The sequence below is a fragment of the Suillus plorans genome, assembly GCF_016647745.1.
Source record: "Suillus plorans strain S12 chromosome Unknown HD556scaffold_117, whole genome shotgun sequence".
Lineage (NCBI taxonomy): Eukaryota > Fungi > Basidiomycota > Agaricomycetes > Boletales > Suillaceae > Suillus > Suillus plorans.
In genome coordinates this window covers 40,613-58,972 of record NW_024537501.1, presented here as the reverse complement: position 1 = coordinate 58,972, position 18,360 = coordinate 40,613, and the positions used below count along the sequence as shown (strand labels likewise).

The 18,360-nt window shown below is 47.7% G+C and overlaps 5 protein-coding genes across 5 annotated transcripts; 2 read left to right on the top strand and 3 right to left on the bottom strand.

The window, feature by feature from the left end:
• Positions 1-385: 385 nt before the first annotated feature.
• HD556DRAFT_1250362 (Nuf2 family-domain-containing protein) lies at positions 386-2,076 on the top strand (the record flags this gene model as incomplete). Its single annotated transcript, XM_041298917.1, has 8 exons — positions 386-607; positions 661-707; positions 757-990; positions 1,040-1,400; positions 1,452-1,595; positions 1,647-1,841; positions 1,895-1,973; positions 2,021-2,076. The coding sequence occupies 8 exons, from the start codon at positions 386-388 to the stop codon at positions 2,074-2,076; spliced, it is 1,338 nt and encodes a 445-aa protein (XP_041152641.1).
• Positions 2,077-2,184: 108 nt separating this feature from the next.
• HD556DRAFT_1424367 (uncharacterized protein) lies at positions 2,185-3,664 on the bottom strand. The gene is made up of 5 exons (XM_041304583.1): positions 3,488-3,664; positions 3,362-3,433; positions 2,910-3,304; positions 2,340-2,862; positions 2,185-2,283 (listed from the first exon to the last, which is right to left on the bottom strand). The coding sequence occupies exons 1-4, from the start codon at positions 3,645-3,647 to the stop codon at positions 2,365-2,367; spliced, it is 1,125 nt and encodes a 374-aa protein (XP_041152640.1). The 5' UTR covers positions 3,648-3,664; the 3' UTR covers positions 2,185-2,283; positions 2,340-2,364.
• Positions 3,665-3,740: 76 nt separating this feature from the next.
• HD556DRAFT_1531742 (kinase-like domain-containing protein) lies at positions 3,741-6,440 on the top strand (the record flags this gene model as incomplete). Its single annotated transcript, XM_041309508.1, has 14 exons — positions 3,741-4,235; positions 4,295-4,466; positions 4,519-4,530; positions 4,582-4,655; positions 4,704-4,889; positions 4,948-5,235; positions 5,287-5,346; positions 5,400-5,495; positions 5,557-5,591; positions 5,644-5,683; positions 5,739-5,799; positions 5,853-5,860; positions 5,913-5,936; positions 5,990-6,440. Coding segments are annotated over exons 1-14 (1,776 nt in total), but the record flags the coding sequence as incomplete, so codon positions are not given.
• HD556DRAFT_1424360 (armadillo-type protein) lies at positions 6,441-13,587 on the bottom strand. Its single transcript, XM_041304582.1, has 19 exons — positions 13,419-13,587; positions 13,280-13,363; positions 13,006-13,229; positions 12,903-12,951; positions 12,795-12,854; positions 12,587-12,742; positions 11,833-12,537; positions 10,737-11,783; positions 10,310-10,684; positions 8,981-10,255; positions 8,696-8,927; positions 8,360-8,646; positions 7,877-8,310; positions 7,709-7,824; positions 7,531-7,656; positions 7,322-7,484; positions 7,116-7,272; positions 6,832-7,060; positions 6,441-6,778 (listed from the first exon to the last, which is right to left on the bottom strand). Exons 1-19 carry the CDS (start codon positions 13,452-13,454, stop codon positions 6,513-6,515), a joined length of 6,021 nt encoding a protein of 2,006 aa, XP_041152638.1. The 5' UTR covers positions 13,455-13,587; the 3' UTR covers positions 6,441-6,512.
• Positions 13,588-13,655: 68 nt separating this feature from the next.
• On the bottom strand, positions 13,656-15,767 carry HD556DRAFT_1424351 (Rft protein-domain-containing protein). The gene is made up of 5 exons (XM_041304581.1): positions 15,223-15,767; positions 14,915-15,175; positions 14,689-14,864; positions 14,248-14,629; positions 13,656-14,197 (listed from the first exon to the last, which is right to left on the bottom strand). Exons 1-5 carry the CDS (start codon positions 15,711-15,713, stop codon positions 13,777-13,779), a joined length of 1,731 nt encoding a protein of 576 aa, XP_041152637.1. The 5' UTR covers positions 15,714-15,767; the 3' UTR covers positions 13,656-13,776.
• Positions 15,768-18,360: the final 2,593 nt, after the last annotated feature.

Here is an 18,360-nt window from a genome sequence, read left to right as displayed (position 1 = left end):
TAACACTGTCTAGGTTATTCTGTGTCCCCGCCATCTTGATAACAGGGATGAGCAGATAAGAATGACCGGAGGAAGTACTTGATGGCAGGCCGACCTATAAGTTGTCGGCGTGAGACGAGTGGCTGAAAAAGTCAGTGAGACTGGATTGATTCGGATAATCGATAGCGATACGAAAAATTGCCTCGAGGTCAAGTTGTAACGCGCGCGGGTCACGAATTCGAATAGTCTAGCAGCACCAAGAACGGCTCTTGTCCCATTCATTAACGTAAAGTCTGATGTTCGGCTCGTCCCGATTCCCGAAGCGCGTCAGTCACACGTGACCGCGACGTGCATATTAGAGTCGCGTTCATCATCGACATCGACGACAACAACAACGTCAACGATCATGTCAGGGCAATACTGGTTCCCGAATATGCCAATACCAGAGATTATGACGGCTCTATCAGAATGGGGCTTGAGTGTCAGCAACGAGCAACTCGTCAGGCCCTCCTCTGACTTTGTCACTGGCGTGTACAACGCCTGCTTGGAGCAAGTCACATCCATATCTCCAAACGTGCTTCACAAACCAACCCAACGTGCGCTGGCCTCTCTCGATGATGCCAACCCCGTGCGTGCGTTGATTATATGCGTGGCCATCTATATCTAATTGTGCGTACTCAGGATCTCTACAACAACGCTATCTCACACAATATCATGCTCTACCACCTGTAAGATCTGCCCTCTCTTTGTTATTTTTGTTGACACAAAAGCGAGCAGGACTCGCTTTGCCACTTCTGCACGCATTATGGACTTCAGCTCACGAGACCTGTCCGCACCAGAACCGGAGCGTACACGGTTCATTCTCTCAGCATTTATCAACTTTGTCAAGTTCGCAGAGCAATGCACCACATTTATCAGCAACGTCCGAGAAAAGTCTGCACAGGTCATAGAAGAGCGCGAACAAGTTATCCAGGAACTCTCAGAAGTTCAGCACAATCTCGCCGTGCTCAAGTGAGATCCTTCATTTATCTCTAGCATCCACTTAGCTCACGATTCGTAGAGCACAACGTGCAAAGGACGAGCCAAAATGCGAACAGCTCAAGGAAGAGAATGCAGCCATGACCACCCAACTCCTTGCGGCGAAAGAGGTTCACACAGGACTCACCAAGGAGATTGAGAGTCTAAAGATTGAAAGGGCGCATCTCCAAGCTCGAAACGAAACTGTCAATTCGGAGTCTGCTCTCCTAATGGACAACAATTCTCGCACCCGATCGCGCATTGTGCAGTCTCCGGAGCGTATTAGGCGTAATATCATGACTATGGGGACTACAGCTATTGAAGATAAAAAGACGGTTGCATTGCACGAAGCAAAGGCACGAGATCTACAGGCCAAAATTTCGGCGCTCGTGAATATCGAAAAGGTCACATTTCTCGCTGTGTTCAGTGTGGTTTTGTCTTAATTATCCAGTCAGGATGTCCGATCATGTATTGAGCAGCTACAGACGACAGAAAAGGAGGTACAGCTCCTCGAAGGATCACAAAAGGAGCTCGCAGAACTCAAAGACAGTCTTGAGTATAAGAAAGTCGAGCGTGGCGAGCTGCAGAAGAAAACTGAGGTAGGTCGTGACACATTCTTTCAATTACACCTGCCAATGCGTGCTCCTCAGCGAGTACATAAGCAACTTGGAAACGCGCAGGAGAAGCTTGAGAGGGCGCAGAGACACGCAGAAGAGAAGCGACAGGCCAGTCAACAGACAGTTGAGCGCCTCCAGCGAGATTACGAAAAGATGGACATCGAGCGGCGAGAAAACGACAAGCAGGTGGAGGAACTCAGGATGGAAGCGGGCGACATAGAAACAAAGGTGGGTCTTGGATCTTGGCCCTCTCACCCTTGCTTCCTAATGGTCCTTCGCAGATGGCGGAGCATCTGAAGAAGAGTGAAGCAGAACTCAACGAGCTACTCACAGAGTATTGGAAGCTCCGCCACGAGACAGGTAATTTTTTTACTCTGTGTTTACATTTATCACTCAATGATATCCAGAGGTATACATGGAAACACTCGCGAACAAGCTAAACATGAATGTTTCTTCAGATTGAGGAGTATACCTGCCGGGCCTTGAAGCCTCGTAATATGTAGGTCAACTTGGATTTATGGTATTGTATCAATTACATAGTCAGTGGCAATGGGGCAGGACGAAATCATCGTTTTTTCCCTTTCTGCGTCATCTTTAGTAGGCAATTCTGGCAATACCATTTCTTTGTTGAACTGGGGACTGCACTAAGGCCAGTACACGGCAAGTGGAACTGAGAATGAGTGTTAGAAATCGTTAGAGGAACGCCTGATCGATCAATCCGCTTACCCATTCCAACTTGCAAGTATCGCTGTCACAAGCAATCATCTATAATACAAGCCATGTGAACTTCATCCAAAGTAAAGTCAAACACAACGCTACGGACCGTCTCGTATGACACCTGGTTACAATAACAATACCTCGGCTCATTCGGATCTGCTTGAGCTTGAGCTGGAATCTTCAGCTTCACACTCCTCGTCGTACGAGTGGCTGGTATTTTCAAAACTTCCTCAGGGAGTGGTGGCGGAGTCTCAGATTCTGGCTCCGGTTTCTTGCGCGCCTTTCTACCCCTGCCAGGTCTCGCAGACTCTGTAGATAGCTCTTCTGTAGATTCTTGAAGAAGGATGGTGGAAAGCTCTGGGGATAGTGAGGGCGTAGGGCTACGTTCCATACGGGTCGGGCGTACCCAGCGCGGTACAACAAGGTCAGGAAGAAGTATCGGTGCGAGATGCGTCCCTGGACGAATTCCAAGAGAGATGGATGCCTCTTGCTCCTTGATAGCTTGATCCAAAAGGCGGATATGTCGGTCAACCTGTGTGACAGATTAGATATATAAAATCGGAAGAAAAGCGGGAGTACCGTTTCATAAGCAGTTTGTGCAATATTCACCTTCTCCTCTGATGCACGAAGGGCCTCTTCCGATACCTGCGCGATATGTTGCAGCAATATCCGAGTTGTTTTTCCTGAAGAGAATGGCTCGATAGATGACTCCAGACTTGGTGCGATAGAAGCAACGGGTCTTGCATTATGTGCGTCATTCAGTACTTCAACGGGCGAGTCAATGTTGACTTGTTCGTCTCGAGGTGGCAAGCCTGCTGCCTGAGGCGAATCCGCCTGCATGGCCTCTGGATCTGACATAGCTGGTATGGTCATCTTGCTCTGCTTTGCATCGAAGATCATACCCCGCTGCGATGTAAGTTGTATACGCAGCGTAATATATTTTCGCACATTGTCCAATAAGTCTGCATGGTAGGCTGGAAATGCACAGCTACAACTTGATCATACACGAGGGGGAACTTAGTTACACGTACTGTTACTTTGGTCATCTAGTTCACGTATGAGTGTGTACTGGCGGTGAAGAGACAATGGAAGTTGCTCGAGTACTACGACATCCAGTTCAGTGGATTGTTCTATCAGAATAATCTTGATTGGCGTACTTTCATGATGTTCCTCCTTGAATGCATCCCAAATCTCGAGTTCCTTCCTCCGTTCTTCGGAGTTATGTTCTTCTCCAGCAGTATCAGCATCCGACGCACGCTCTTCGTAGCGCTCCTCCTCAGCAGGAACAGCCTGAGAACGTCGACGCTTGCGAGACATAATAGTGTTTCACAAATTCGCGGACCGCTGCGGACCTTGACCGCTCGACAACAACTGAGCACGTGACTAATTAGGGTTAGGCGAATGCATGGCTTCGGCAACACCAGCAGTGACTGCGGCTAGTTTCAACTGCAAATTCTCGACTCCACTGCCGTTTCCTGTGGGGGATCAGTGCATCTTTATTCGCAATTTAAGGTTTCCAGCTATGGTTACAGAAGTTATCGAAATGCATATTATACTAGGCGCCATAATCTGCAGTGCGTCTGGAACAAGTTTGGAACAAGGAAGTAGTAGGTTAACTGCAGATGCGCATGCCGCATGCATGCACAGCATGCGACTGGCTGCCCGGAAAACACGCAGAGAACTCCCCCACAACAAAGGCTTTGTATTCAGTCTTATGATACTCCCGTGTCCATACTCCCGTGTCTTGTAGGAATTTCTCTCATGAGCGTATTTAACACTATCGTGAACCCAACACTGGGAGTTCTCGAGATAGCTGGTGCTGCATCAGGTGTTCCGTACGTCCAAGGGGCTGGGATGGCACTCCAAGCCATCAACACCGCTTGCAACCAAGTGGCCATCCACAAGGTGCGCTTTTCTCGCTTTAAAACTTACTCCAACTTAAGACACAACATCATCTCTGTCAGCGCAAGTCTGCCCAACTTGCTGACAGATGCACTTCGTTGCTGAACTTGATCAGTGATCACGCAGTTGGACCCGCTAGCGATGAGATGCGATCATCCTTAGAAGACGCTGAATTGTGTGTCGTTTGGCTCCCTAATCTTCTTGTTGGAAAAATGTTCATACCATTGAGACATTGTTCTGTATGCTGTACGAGACCGCATACAAAAGTGGTCACGATATAACAAAGTGAAAAGTTTCTGTATGTGTCGCGGGCTATCATGAGCTTCCATGCGCTCACGCAATGCCTTAGTCAAGAGCTCTCAGATAGAAAACGACCTGGATAGGTGCCAGAACGATGTGAACGCAGCTATGGAGCGTCTGCACGTAAGATCACTCCTGCTACTTGTGTTCATATGTTGAAGCTTTTGACAGGTCAAAAATCCCCTGTCTGTCCTGATCATGCAGAAACAATCTATGGACCTTATGAAAATGAATCAAGATCGCATCGAGGAAAAGCTGGCACAGCTGATGATATCCCCACAACAGATATTGGACGCAGTCCAACGGCACAATGCTGGCGGTCGGGATGCCCTTGATCTCATGAGAACCGGTCAGGAGGCAAGTTCTGGGAGCGCTTGATGTTTCTCCTTCTTCGATCCTCATTACACCTTTACAGCGCTTGATACAACTATGCTTACAATTACCGCGTGAGAACTCCCAGTCACCGGACCGAACGTTACTTGGGGAACCGATGGTTGAATCCCCATCACCCTCCCGTTCTTGCTCGCTAGAAATGACAGTGCAAACTCAGATACAAAGTGCTTTGACTGATTTCCGGCGTCTAACAAAAATTCCTCCGACACTCAAAGTCTTGAACAATCAGGTCAAAAAGGTCAGCGGATCCATTCCGATATGCTCTGGAACGTACAGCGACATCTGGCAAGGAGAAATGTTAGGAGAGAAGGTAAGCTGGTCCTTGAAGATGCTACGTAACTGGATGACTGATACCTCCAAGGTCGCACTCAAAACCTTGCGCAATATCACTGACCCTACGAAAGCCAAAAGAATGACCAAGGTATGTCGTAATCTTCGTTTACATGACTCAACTATCATTAACGTGTTGTATAGCGCTATGAGCACGAAATGAATGTGTGGGAAAAGCTTAAACACGACAACATTCTGACAATTTACGGTGTCATCACTAACTTGGGACCTATTCACATTGTAAGATCTCTGCCCCTGTAATTATGTTTATCACCTGATAAAAACTCTACGCTCCACGCAGGTGTCGACGTGGCAAGAAAATGGCAATGTACTAGAGTATATCATGCTGAAATGCAGCACATCCCCATTCTTACTTAATTGCGCTCAGATATCGCATCAAGAACCGTGACATCAACCCCCTTACTTTGGCAAGTATGCTAGTAGCCTGACCATTGCCTCGAAACTGATCTTGATAACACTCAGCTCGCACAAGCCGCAAGAGGCATCGAGTATCTTCATGGCCGCAACATTGTTCATGGAAATCGTGAGTGCATTTCTGTACTTCGTGGGGACAAATTGTTTTGACTTTACGAGTAGTGAAATGTGTAAGTCGCTATGATTCACAAGCAGATATGTTCGTTCACAGTTTCGGGCCAGAATAATATGCTGGTCTCCTCTAAAGTGCGTGACCTTCTCCACTTTAGTTAATAGGTCTGACTCAGTTTTCGATGCAGGGTGTAGTATGCATTGGTGACTTTGGGCACACTCAGGTCCTAGACGAAGTGCTCGGGAGGGAGGAATTCACCGCTTATACTGGGTCCTCCAACGTGCGTTGGAATGTTCCGGAACTCCTGGGTGGCGATGATGTCAAGCCCACCAAAGCCAGCGACGTCTTCGCGTTCGGAATGTCTATCCTGGAGCTTGTAACTAAGCAGGCACCCTATTCGCATAGAAAACGTGATCTCACTGTCATCATGGACATCAACGACAGACATTTACCTCTTCGTCCAACCGAACCGGAAGATGTCTCGCGGTGGATGCATAATGAACTATGGGAAGTTTTGAACAGATGTTGGTGTTTTATGCCTCAGGAGCGGATGGATCTTGTAGAAGTCACAATCTGTCTTGAGGGTCTCGCCAAGTACCTTGGGAATCATCCAAATTGGCAGACGGCAGAGGTCGATGTTGACATTGTTCAATGAGATGTTGTCCTCGCGTATATCATGATCCACGCATGTACATATGTTAACTACTTTATCAAAATGATCTCAGGGAGATCTGCGGCTTCATACTCTGCTGCACTGTGCCCGCGGCGCCTTCAACAGCCTTGCGAATCGACATCTCAAGTACTTCCCGCACAGAGGGGTCCAGCTGAGTAGTGGCCTCTTTGAATGACGCGGGTGAGCTAGCTGCCAGGGAAAGCAAGTGTGCTATGCCACTAGAATGTATCGTTGATGGAGGTATCTGAGATGGGCGTAGAAGTAACGTGATTGTTGGTAACAGTACACTCAATAGACGGGAACCTGCACGATTAAAGTTAACTACTTAAACCAAATACGTGGGTACTGGTACTGACGTTGTTCCTCTTTAGCCAGCGAGACGAGTGTCGCAAATGTTTTCCAAACCTCGTCGATCGAGATGGCCTGCTGTTCTGACACTGTTCCGTCATCCACTCGAGGTACCATTTTAGCAACATATCGGATTAGTGCGGGAAGAAGCAACCGAACGCAAGCTCGAAGAAGTTCACTTCCAGACGCAGCGATTGCAAGAGTTTTGGCGCAGTGAACAGCCACAATAGCCATCTGCTGAACGCAAAATCGCTCAGCGACACGCATTAGAAGTATTGAAGAAAAAAAATACCTGGTCGCCTTCTTCAAGCTTTTGTGATATAAGGAAGAACAAGTGCTCCACCACATCACGAGAAACCGCCACTTGTGGAGGAATGACGGTCAAGATGAGCACCGCCGCGAGAAGGTTAGTCTTGACTTTTCTCGACGAAATTAAACCTTCGCGTCCCCTGTGTTACTTTAGCCTCCCACAGACATGCAAGTATTTCGAAAGCAAACCTCATTCCATCCGCGTTCAAAAGACATGAAGACAACAAGCCATGGATAAGCTTCCTGTAACGTTCGCGGACACTAGGATGGCATGGAATGGCCAACAAGGATTTGAAAGCCGGAAGAGTGGGAGTTATCAAATCCGCTTCCGATGTTTCATCTTTCAGCAGTTCTGAAAACGGGTTATGCAAAAGAAATCGCTGATGAGATTTTCGTACCGCCATAGAGAACGCAGCCTATTCCCCGTATATCTTCTCGAACAACGAGTTCTGTCATCGAGGCAATGAGGTGGAAGGCACTCAGGGAGCCAGAAATCATTTTTGCAATATCAGACAGATCGCCTTCTGCAAGAACATGGATCATGTTGTGCAGCAGCGTAAAGGTCAAAAGACTTACTTATCGATGACGTTCCTGGATTGTGGCGAGAGTGTCGAATGGTGTAGGCAAAAATCTTGAGACAATGAGTGGACACTGAATCGGGAGGAATGGTTGTGTTGCTTTGACTCTCCTTGCTGCTGGACTGCGTGTGAATTTCTCGTGAAGAACAATTTGTGGAAGACTCGCCTGAGGTTGCCTCCAGGTACATATTGGCCGAAGTGTCTGGCAAAAGTAGTCAGGACAATGATCAGATGAATGAGTACCTCTGCCGATTCTGTCATAGCGATTCGGTGACTGAGACTCATGAATTCTTGAAAGATGGTAGGCTCCAAAAGGGCTTTCCCAGAATAGCGAGGATCGAGAAGGCATTTCAGTGCCCCCAGGCAGGCAATCACTGTGTCAACTCGTGAACTGGTGTCTGGCGAGGATGTCGCGAGTGCTTCATATATAAGGCCAAAGAGGGGGAAGAAAAGGGGCGCTGGCCCTTCTGCCGCGGAGTCGATACCATTGACAGATGATCCCACCTCCTTCCCAAGGATGGCAGCTGAAATGGATTGATCGGAGCGATTCATGGCGTTCGCGACAGCTTGTAGGATTGTTGCCCAGGAAGAAGCGTAGTACTGAAAAGGTGAGATCCGTTGATAATAATCGATAGAGATTCAAACTTACAGGAAGCAGGACTACTTTACCGAGGCTTGCATACGACGGGTCTAAAGCTACCGCTGACGCATCGTGTATGAATTCGGAATCTGCCCGGATGACAGCATAATCGCGAAGGCTCGCAATCCATTGCGGTGCCAAGATCGATCTGTATGGTTTGATGACATCCAGGAGGTACGTCTGCTCAGAACTAGCAATTTCTAGACGAGCCCACGCCGAGAGGATAGAAACCCTCAACATGCCTGACGCATTTGGGCTCAAGTCCACAAAATTGCCCATGGTTAAATTGCCAGATTCTTGAAAAGCATGAATATCTATATTGATGAGATATTTGGATATGCCTACCGTCAACCTCTCCGAGTGCTGTTGTAAGTTGTTTGAGAATTCTCCCCATCCGACTTACATCTTTGACAACGCCACAGCCGACAAATACTGCACAGGCATCGATGGCAGAAGACAGAATTTCAGGAGTGGAATCTGGAGAGAAGGCGGGAGTAAGTGCAGCCGTGATAGGTGCTTGATGTTGCTCAAGTAGGAGAGCGTCTGGATAGTCAGGATCTGGGGCCTGGCAAAACACCTATTGAAAATACATGAAAAGAAAAGTGACAGAAATCACAACAGTGCACCTACCTGAATGACGTCGCGTAATACAACCAATCCTTCTAGTCGTATCTCTGTGACATATGCCGCAGATGCTGTGAAGGCCATTTTGATCAAATCTGGGACACGAGACACAAGGAGGCCGTTCACTGGAATGCCGTGGCTACGAGCGAAAGGTATGTCGATATGCTCTCTGCGTCCAAAGCGTGCAACTAGAGTACAAATTTCGTGTAAACATCGCAGTGCAAATAGTTGCGTCCTCCAGCGTGATGTAGCAACCATGGCTATGTTGCTTTGCCGCGTGTCATCGTTTGACATGGATGCACTCAACGATTGACCTTCGTCATCCATGAGACTGTTGGCTGTATTGACCACTTTCTGGGAGGCATTTATGCGCAACATAATCCTCTGGCAAAGGTCAATCCAGGCGGATGGATTGTGAATCGCCGTCTGAAGTAGCCAACTTGAAATTACGTTTCTGACTCCATCGATTGATGGGTCACCGTCTAGCATTCCAAACAAATCCTCCACAAGGCTATCTCCACCCAATCGGGACATTGCTAGAGCGTCTTTCTGAACCAATTGATAAAGGGCATCGATTGCTGCGAGTTTCAGGCATCTTCTAGGTGAACTAAGGTGCCTTCTGAAACGATTCACGATCTCGGGGATGTCCACATGCTCGGGAGCAAACATGAGGAGATGCTGAATGCACCTTATAGCTTCCACTAGGATGGGCTCATCATCTTCCACCGAAAATTCGTGGACAAGGTCAAGTACAATTGCTCTCGTCCTTGAAGAGTCGTGAACATCAGGGCCGAGAATGGTGATGATCGCATCCAGGATATAGCAGACAAGGGGGTAAGCTTGCAAGTCACCACCGATATTGGCGTTGTTTAGTGTCCCTCCCTCGGCTTCGTGAGTGTCCGACAGGTATATTTTGAGTAGCATTCCCAGGGTACTTGACACGAATGGAGCGAAGGCCAAACTAGCAGCGTTAATGACATGTCCCAGTGCGCGGAGGGACCAAAAGTGGACCAGCGGATGAGAATCATTGCTCAATGACATGAGAAGGTTCACTGTTGTTTTTAAAATGGGGGCTGCCGCAAGTCCACCGACATGGCTGTATAGAGACCCAAACGCAAGCGCACAACCAGCTCGACCTTGGGGATCGCGGTTGCTTACAATGTGATCAACCAACACCTTGGTTTGACTCGTCAAAAAGGAGCTTCCAGAAATGTTGGCAAGGCGCCCAATGGCCTCGCTACTAGCAGATCTTAGGGCGGGGTCACCATCCACAAGAGCATCCTGCAAGTGAGATTAAGAACACACGGCCGAACCACAGGTTAAGAGTAAACTTACTTTCAAGAATGCTCCAAGAGCTGAAGTGACTTGAGAATGCCCAAGGGTATCCCTAGATTGACGATGATACGAGATCATCGCAACACGCAATGTTCGTACGATGGCAACGACGCTATTCAACATTACAGCGGTCCTCCTCCCAGCGTTCTTGTCAAGCTTCGGAGACCGATTGGACTCTATCAAGTGATTGATTGTCCGCAGTGTGGTACTTAAGTCCTGGGCTGGCAGCAACTGAGAAAATAGTTCGATGGCGGCGTCACAGACTGATGACACAGGTGGTGGAGCATTGAAAGTCCGGCTTTCCTCTTCTGACGGGTTTATCATAGAAAGTGAAAGTGTATCGTGCTCGCAAGCTCCTAGTATCGGCTTGCGTAGCTAGATGCGTAGATCAACGTCGGTAGGAAGATTCACACATGAAATGTCTTACCAGGGCACTTATTGAGTGTTCAATGCTATCACTGTTGTTGTGACCTCGGCGAGGACTTTCAGACGTTGTAATTTGGTCAACCCCGTCTTCAGATATTTCAAGTGTAGTGAGCCCATATGCATAACCATCTGTCATCTGCCAGATTGAAGTGAAACTACCCGAGGTAGACGCAATTGAGGCTTGCATTGCAGATATGTTATCGATATCGGGGCCCGCGAAAACAGCAAGGACGGACTGCAATAAGCTTGATTGGACAGAATCCGTCAAAGTGGAAGTTCCAAGAGCGGAGAAGCATTGGTATGCTCTACGTCGAAGAGAAGCCTCGCGAGTCCGAATAGATGGCCCAGTATCTTCAATCACCAAAGGTCCAGAAACTTCTTCAATACTCTGTGACAAGAACACATTTGAAAATGAAAGGGCATTTCCAAGCAGAGATGAGATTCTCCGGGCGACATCGAGAGTGGTGAGTTGGCTATTGTGAAGCAAAAAACAAAGGATTGCTCCAAGTGCACTTTCACGGACATGCAGGAGAAACTTCCACTCGGCAGCTGACCGGCCTGAAACGTTGTCTTTCGCAGTAGGTTTCGGTAATGCATTACGCCAAAGTACCAGTAGCTGAGGTAGATGTGAGCGGACAAAATTTGGTCCAAGCAGCATCAGCGATGCAATCAACGTCCAGGCAACTTCGACCTCTACTGCTGCGATATGAACATCATGATCACTAGCGCGCTTAAGGAGTTGAGTGGCGGTGTCAAGAACGCTGGCCGACACATCAAAAGACACGTATAGGGGGCGATGTGGCACAATGGCGACAAGAGCTGCCAAACCATAGGAATGACCAAGTGTCCGGCGATCAATGTCCGAAGGAGCTGCAGGAGATTGAAGGGATTCAATGTCGCGTTGTAAAGACTCCGCAATCGCCAACATTGCCTTCGGTAGACGAAGGGGGGTAGAATAGCAGAAGCAACGAAGGGTCCAACTCGCATTGACACGAACCGAGTGACTTGGATGCGTAAGCAGCGTCATCAATGGTACAGAGACAGCGTCCTACGCCGAATTTAGGAATGAACCAAAGTTACAACTTCACAGGACTTACCTGAACCGGCGGAGGTGCATTGCCTAGTTGTTGCAACAGACCTGCAACCTCCTCCAGTGCTATTGTTAGGATGGATGAAGATGGAGCCACCTGCCCCGGCATTAATGCTGGCCATCTTTTCAAGTATGATGAGGAAAGATCTTGAATTGCAGCTATTTGTCCCTGCTCAGTCAACATTCGTAGTGCTATTAGCTCCCGTAAAAGAGCGCCGACTAGCTTCCGGATGAAGAGTTTGTCATATCTCGTGGCTCCATTCTTGGGATAGGAGACGATCTCGGTCATGAGGTGACTGACAAGTAGGGAATAATTGGATTCTACAAATACTGGCCCGAGTTTTGCCAGTAGTGTGACGTAAAACATGAAGATTCCCGCACGGGTTTTGCGGCTGTGAGCTTTGTTAAACTGGGTGGAGATTTGTGATAGCATATCTCCCGGCGTCAAAAGGATTTTGGTGTTTTCGGCTGCGATATGTGCAGGAGTAGAGATATCGGAGTCTTCTTGTTCCTTCTTGCCTTTTTGTGACTGCTCTGTGATTGCCACAGCACGTTCCATTTGGGTAGCTGCGAGCATATGTCCCACTAGCTGCGCCAGCGATTGCGTTGTCACTTGGTCACTGTGTTCAAGACTTTTGACGCAGATGCTCATGATTGACTCCACATCTGCAAGTGTGACGGAGTCTTCGGGAGTATAGACGATCGTTAAAACCTGCGCACGTTTCAGTGCGCAAAATGCAGTTCACGGGCAAGAATCTCACAGCAGCAGCAGCTCGCTGGACGGGGAGAGCTTTATCCGTTAAACCGTTCTTCATTTGCTTGATTATGTCCTTTGCAAGGGAGTCGCTCAAAGCCTTCTTGGCTGAAATCAGGGTTTTCCGGAGCATAGTGAGCGCATGATATCGGACGTGCGGCGACTTTGACAGTAATGAGAGAAAAAAGCGAACAACCAGTAAGTGTTCTACGCACCGCAGATGACCTCAATGTTTTGATGGCGATGGTGGCGGTTTCAGCCATAAAGGACATAAACTGCCTCAGGCCATCAGAACGCTATTGAAAAAGAGGGACATATCGAACCTGGGAGCCGAAGGCCTCCATCAACTCTCCAATCGTCCAGAATGCGGCGCTGTAAGCGGAATGTCATTCAAAAGTACTGATAATGCGTGGATTTTGTGCTGACATCCGAGTCGAATCCTTATCCGTGGCTTTGATGTCAGAGGCTGGCTTGAGCAACACCCTTAGCGTGTCAAATAATGACCTGGATTCTCCACGATGATACAGGACTAGAAGGCATCTTGCAGCTAGATTGCGAAGCGGACGACCAGGAGAAGGATATGGCTCCGAAGGTATAAGCACCTTCAGTAGCGTAGCTTCTACTGAAGTTTGCGTCTCCTTGAGCGTTTCCTGCAAAATGTGAATTCGTAGGGAGATACAGTCATTATGAATTCACATACGGTACTCGCATGTCTGAGACTTCTCTCCAGATTCGACAACCACTGAAATAAGTAAAGCTCGCCACTGTCGGCCGTCAATTGATTCTGCCTGTTGTGTAAGTAACCTTTCACGTCTACTGCGGATTAATGTATGACATACCTCATCTAATTCTTCGATTTCCCCCTTGGATTCCATAATCCGTGACGACGATCAAATTCAATAACTTTTAGCTGCAGCACTGTAGCTTGAGGCGATGTACTACTCGGCCAGTGAGTGATGCTAGTAGTGAATTCTAACGATGGCTTATGCCAGTGGCAGTACAAGCATGTGACAAATTTAGAACAAATCATCCAAGCATTCAAGTTGCTGCATGATGTAAGCTTGATCGAGCGCACAGAACATGGATAGCGTTATCGATTCAATCATTCACATACAACATGCAGTTTGCGAGATAAAATGCGATACGGTTCGACAGTGGGGGGGCACCAGTAAATATTTGATGGATTATACAAGTAAATCAGTCAGTTTTCACGGGTGCTCGTATCACCAGGTTTCTGCCAGACGTTAACCACCATATTGCGACACAACACAATCCCATTCCGGCCCCCTGCGCTAAATGAGACATAACGATTACGGAAAGTATTGCTCTGCGGCCTTTCGTTTGAAGTAGAATGATAGCCTGATGATGTATTTTGGTCATGGAGATCGCCAGGTAAGATAACACGGCAGCTAGAAGAAATTGCCATGTTGGCGCCGAGGTGTGCCATCTGTGAGCAGTTTTATTTCTGTCAAAGAAGGCTGAAGTGTATCGTGCGGCGTAGATTATCCGGGCTGCCAGGTTGATTATGTTCGCGTACACCAGAGAGACATCACCGAAGCCCGAGGCGTAAAATCCAATCGCAGAAACAATGAATAGAACGGAAAAGCCAATGAGCCATCTGATCATTTAAATTAAGTCAATGTAAACGATGGTTAATGAAGTGCACACCTGCTTTGTCTTCGAAGATCTTGAGAAGTTGCGACGCTCGAGAAGAAAGCTTCAAGTACGCCATTGATGGCGAGGGCAGGGATGTACCATATCCAAGCTGCGAGAACCATTGGAGCGCATGTTGTTAGGTACTGTGATGGGAGCAATAGGTGTAGAAAGACCGGAAGATAGATGGTGGCAAATACAATGACAAGGACGGAACAAGCTAGTTGAATGGAGACTAGTGACAGTAAGATATCTGAGGCTTGACCTAGTGAGCGTCTGTCAAATTGTGCCCCAGTCGACGTGGACCCCGCCTCAGTCGGGGGGCACAAGGTTCTCGAAAAGTAGACCCTACATATTTCTTCTAGAGGTTGGAAAACTATTCGTGCAACTAGAGAACCTGTACAAAGGTTGGATCGTCATTATACCTGAAACAACCCAGTCTGGAACGATGCTCACCATAGTTTACAGCGACCGCGTACCCTCCTTGGTCCTGCAAAGGGCTGGACCAAGATAATATAATCTTATCTCCTTCTGTCAAGATATGTTTGACGATAGATTGCCCAGTCATAGTCAAAGACAGATGTAGACTGCTAACGTCAAAGTATTGTGAGGCAATACGATAGAATGTTGATCTGACTGCCGTGATCAGAGACTTAACCATTGAACAGGTGGATAGACTCACCTGGAAGCAGCTACTTCGTATGACTGTCGTGTAGCAAGACGAGTCGGCCAGAAGGTGGGATACCCCATCTGATACACGTAACTAATAAACACCACACTGCTGTATGCAAGTTGGCCCAGGGCAAAAGCAATGAGCGCGAATTCTCCGGAATCTGGTCTAGTCGAGTCGTAAAGGAGGACAAGATAAGTGACAAGAGTCTTGCACGTTATCCCGAGACCTTCAGCCCTCACTCTAGCTCCAGTGCGAACTTCACCCATGGCCCTGGCAAGTTGAGAGAAAAATATATGTCACTGAGATTATCTACATACCGATTATGCATGGGTTCGCTGAAGAGCTCGCTTAGCGCGGCGAACACATATGTCGATAACGCCACGTGAAAATGAGGCTGATGACGAACATCAGAGCTGGCAAGAGTAACATATGCAGCTGCCGTAGCTAGAGACACTGGAAATCCTAGAATAATCGGCAATGTAGATAGATTTGTCGAAGCAGGTACGTCGTCGTTAAAAGTTGGCCCTTGGGTATGGACGGTGGCATTCCGCGGCCACGCTCTGAGCAACGCATTTCTGACACCTTCCCGGCTGAGAAACAGTATGGTGCTTAAGATAAGTTCAAATTGAATTGCAGCAGTCCCGTATGCTTGCGGGGAGGCTAATCGAAACAGTGCTTGATTCAGAACAAAAGTCAATAGACGAGAGCCAAGTTGGAGACCCATAAGAGAGAACAAAGAGGTGAGTGAACGTTTCAACAACCCGCCATCTTGGTCTTTTGAACGTCCCAAGGATGGTTGTTGGTCCATGGGTGAGATTTTGATAAGGTATCTTAGTAGTATAGCGCGTAGCTAACCTAGGCCTTGCAGTATGGATTTACACGAATCCGACTCGAGATGTGTATTTGGTCATGTTATGAACCAGCCTCGTTACATAATATGTAAGCACTTTGAAGTGCATATTATTTATTAACAGCATGGTTTAAACTTTAGGCTACAATCTGGAATCGATTATCGGTCAGGCCTTCAAAGCTTCAAGCTTCAGGCCTCGCACGATCCAAGAGAACCAAAAAGGGCTGCTCGGCAAGCTGAGGCTCCCGGCTGTCAATATTATTGACCAGCAATACAATGCAACAGATAAGGAGCTGAGCCCCAAATTAAGAAGGAACGAACACTTATTATTTTATGCATGTAATTTATGACTCATTTGGATTCGGGAGATAACTATACATTCGTTGCAAATGGCGCCCGAATCATGCATAGGACGTCCATGAAAGAGCCTCGAGCAACGCTTGAAGAAGTACTGCATTTTTGCGCACAGAGGTCAACCCAAACACTCAATCTGGATTCTGCATATATGTACTAAATCGGATGCCAAGTCTGTTTAGGAAATCTGCGATTAGCTAATGAAAACCTCATAGGAAAATTGACATAATCGGAGACACGTGAAAAGTGCATTGGCCACGGCTCTGACACGCGCAGTGGCTCAGTGTGAGTCAGACTCAAAAGGGGAACACGTTGCTCACAGCGACGCTAGATACTTGCGACCTATTAGCTTAGTAAAAATAAAATAAAACCCAAAAACTTCCCTTTTCCAGACAGTGAACTTCGACACTCTCCCAGTGTCCATGGGGTTCGTGGTATATACAATCCACCCTAGATCACCAGTCTCCCGCTCAAGCGATGTTGGTATCTAATCTTGAGACTTGCCCCCATTATCTCCTCCTAGAATCAGGTCTTTGTAAAATACAGATGGATGCGTGATCCGTCTGTTATTAATTCACTTTTAATCAAAACATCTGGGTACAAAGGACATTCGTCTTCTATGCAAGGGGGGAAGCACGGACTAGTATACGAGGCAGTACGAGCGATTGTAGCAGGAGATGCTGACTCCATCTTTTGTGTCGGGAAGAAAGACGTCACAGTGACCTGAGATTACTTGTAGTGGCACAACGGGGGATGAATTTCAGGCGGCTGAATAAACGTCCTCACATAGTTTTCGAGACCTGACCCCGAACACACTGAATGACCCAATTTTCTGTGGCTCAGGGTGTGGCGTCTGAATGTGGACCTCAGTCCGATAGGACCATAACACTTGTGGCAAGGATCATTCTTTTTCCTATTCGAAGTTCTAGCTTTTCCGTTCATCCTGTGCGCGGAAATTGGCGGCCATTTCACTGTCAAAGAATCAGATCCTATGGAAACGACTTTGTATTTCCGCGGGACCACCTTGGGTTTGCGGAACTACTACTCTGCTGAAGCCGTCGCATCCAAATCAAGAACTGGCAAGTGACCTTGGCCAGCGAAGAAAATATATTTAGCATGGCGTGGAGCTGTGAGGAAGCAAGAGGAAGAAATTGCGGTTCGGCGCCAAGTGGGAATGGCGTGGTAGCTGATATGAATTGTGCCAGGCTTGTTTGTACTTACTGGGCGACGGGCGTGGAAGCGACTCGAAGCTCTTGATTTTTCACGCAGTATAATATTCTTCCACTTTGGTCATAAGCGGCGAGAAAAAAATCTGCAGGAGGGGTGAGGAGGAATGAGTAAGTATAAGACGCATTCACTAACATGGTGTCGACTCCAACTCGTACTTGTTCAATGGGAGCGGCGGATCACGCATGTTATACAAGACCCGCTGTGACTGTGTCATATCAGTCAAATCATCATGCATCATGACTGGCTGTTGCGCTGTCAACACTGGACGCGCTGCAGGAATGCCTGGTGATTGCTAACCCTACCCTACGTCGCTCGTCGCTTTAATCACAGAATCTCGAATCCGAATTTGTCATGAAGAATCGATGAACCGATATGCCACCAAGCCTCATCAAGCCCACGAATTCTGCAAGAAGACAGAAGTATGTTTAGGCCCTTCGATGACGGACAATCTTGAATGACGGAGCCTGTCTAGTCGATGATAGATAGCCTTGAAACAAAGGAGATCCTTTCAGATCCAGGTGAGGGCATACTATCAGTTCTAGTTGATGATCGCGTTCTTTAACTCACGTCTTTCAGAAGTTCAGAACACATCGATCATCTCAGATCTCCCCCTTGAAGCCTGTCGGACCAGAAAAATTAAATCCTTCCAAGCCATATATAGAGGTATCCGAAGTATGCATCTTTGAAGGCGACGTGCGGAAATGGATCAACGATGGTGAATCAATAGAGCAACAGTCGCGTCACAAAGGCAAGCTCTCGACCCCTGTTTTCCCCCCGCCGCAATAGAGGATAGACCCAAGCGAATACCGACCCGGATTATCATCTCGGCGGCCCTCATGTTGGGCAAGAAACGGCTCCGGTCGGCTTCTAAGATCACAGTAAGTGAATTCAATCTGTGGGCGTCTGGACGGCTTTAATACAGAATTATATGCTCAGGAATCTATCCCAGGCAAGTCTGGGCTTTACAGTCACTACTTACTAGCTGTCACCACGCTTGAACCCACTGGCCTGCCGTCATCCC

Excerpts from the sequence above, each read along its gene's own strand:
- HD556DRAFT_1424351 (XM_041304581.1), bottom strand. The coding sequence starts at position 15,713 with ATGGACCAACAACCATCCTTGGGACGTTCAAAAGACCAAGATGGCGGG. Across the intron at positions 15,176-15,222 it reads AGCGAACCCATGCATAATCG|GGCCATGGGTGAAGTTCGCA; the intron begins GTATGTAGATAA and ends TCAACTTGCCAG. Across the intron at positions 14,865-14,914 it reads TACGAAGTAGCTGCTTCCAG|ATCAACATTCTATCGTATTG; the intron begins GTGAGTCTATCC and ends CACGGCAGTCAG.
- HD556DRAFT_1424360 (XM_041304582.1), bottom strand. The coding sequence starts at position 13,454 with ATGGAATCCAAGGGGGAAATCGAAGAATTAGATGAG. Across the intron at positions 11,784-11,832 it reads ATGCACCTCCGCCGGTTCAG|GACGCTGTCTCTGTACCATT; the intron begins GTAAGTCCTGTG and ends AATTCGGCGTAG. Across the intron at positions 6,779-6,831 it reads GCTGGCTAAAGAGGAACAAC|GTTCCCGTCTATTGAGTGTA; the intron begins GTCAGTACCAGT and ends TTAATCGTGCAG.
- HD556DRAFT_1424367 (XM_041304583.1), bottom strand. The coding sequence starts at position 3,647 with ATGTCTCGCAAGCGTCGACGTTCTCAGGCTGTTCCTGCTGAGGAGGAG. Across the intron at positions 3,305-3,361 it reads ACTAGATGACCAAAGTAACA|CCTACCATGCAGACTTATTG; the intron begins GTACGTGTAACT and ends GTGCATTTCCAG. Across the intron at positions 2,863-2,909 it reads CACAAACTGCTTATGAAACG|GTTGACCGACATATCCGCCT; the intron begins GTACTCCCGCTT and ends TCTGTCACACAG.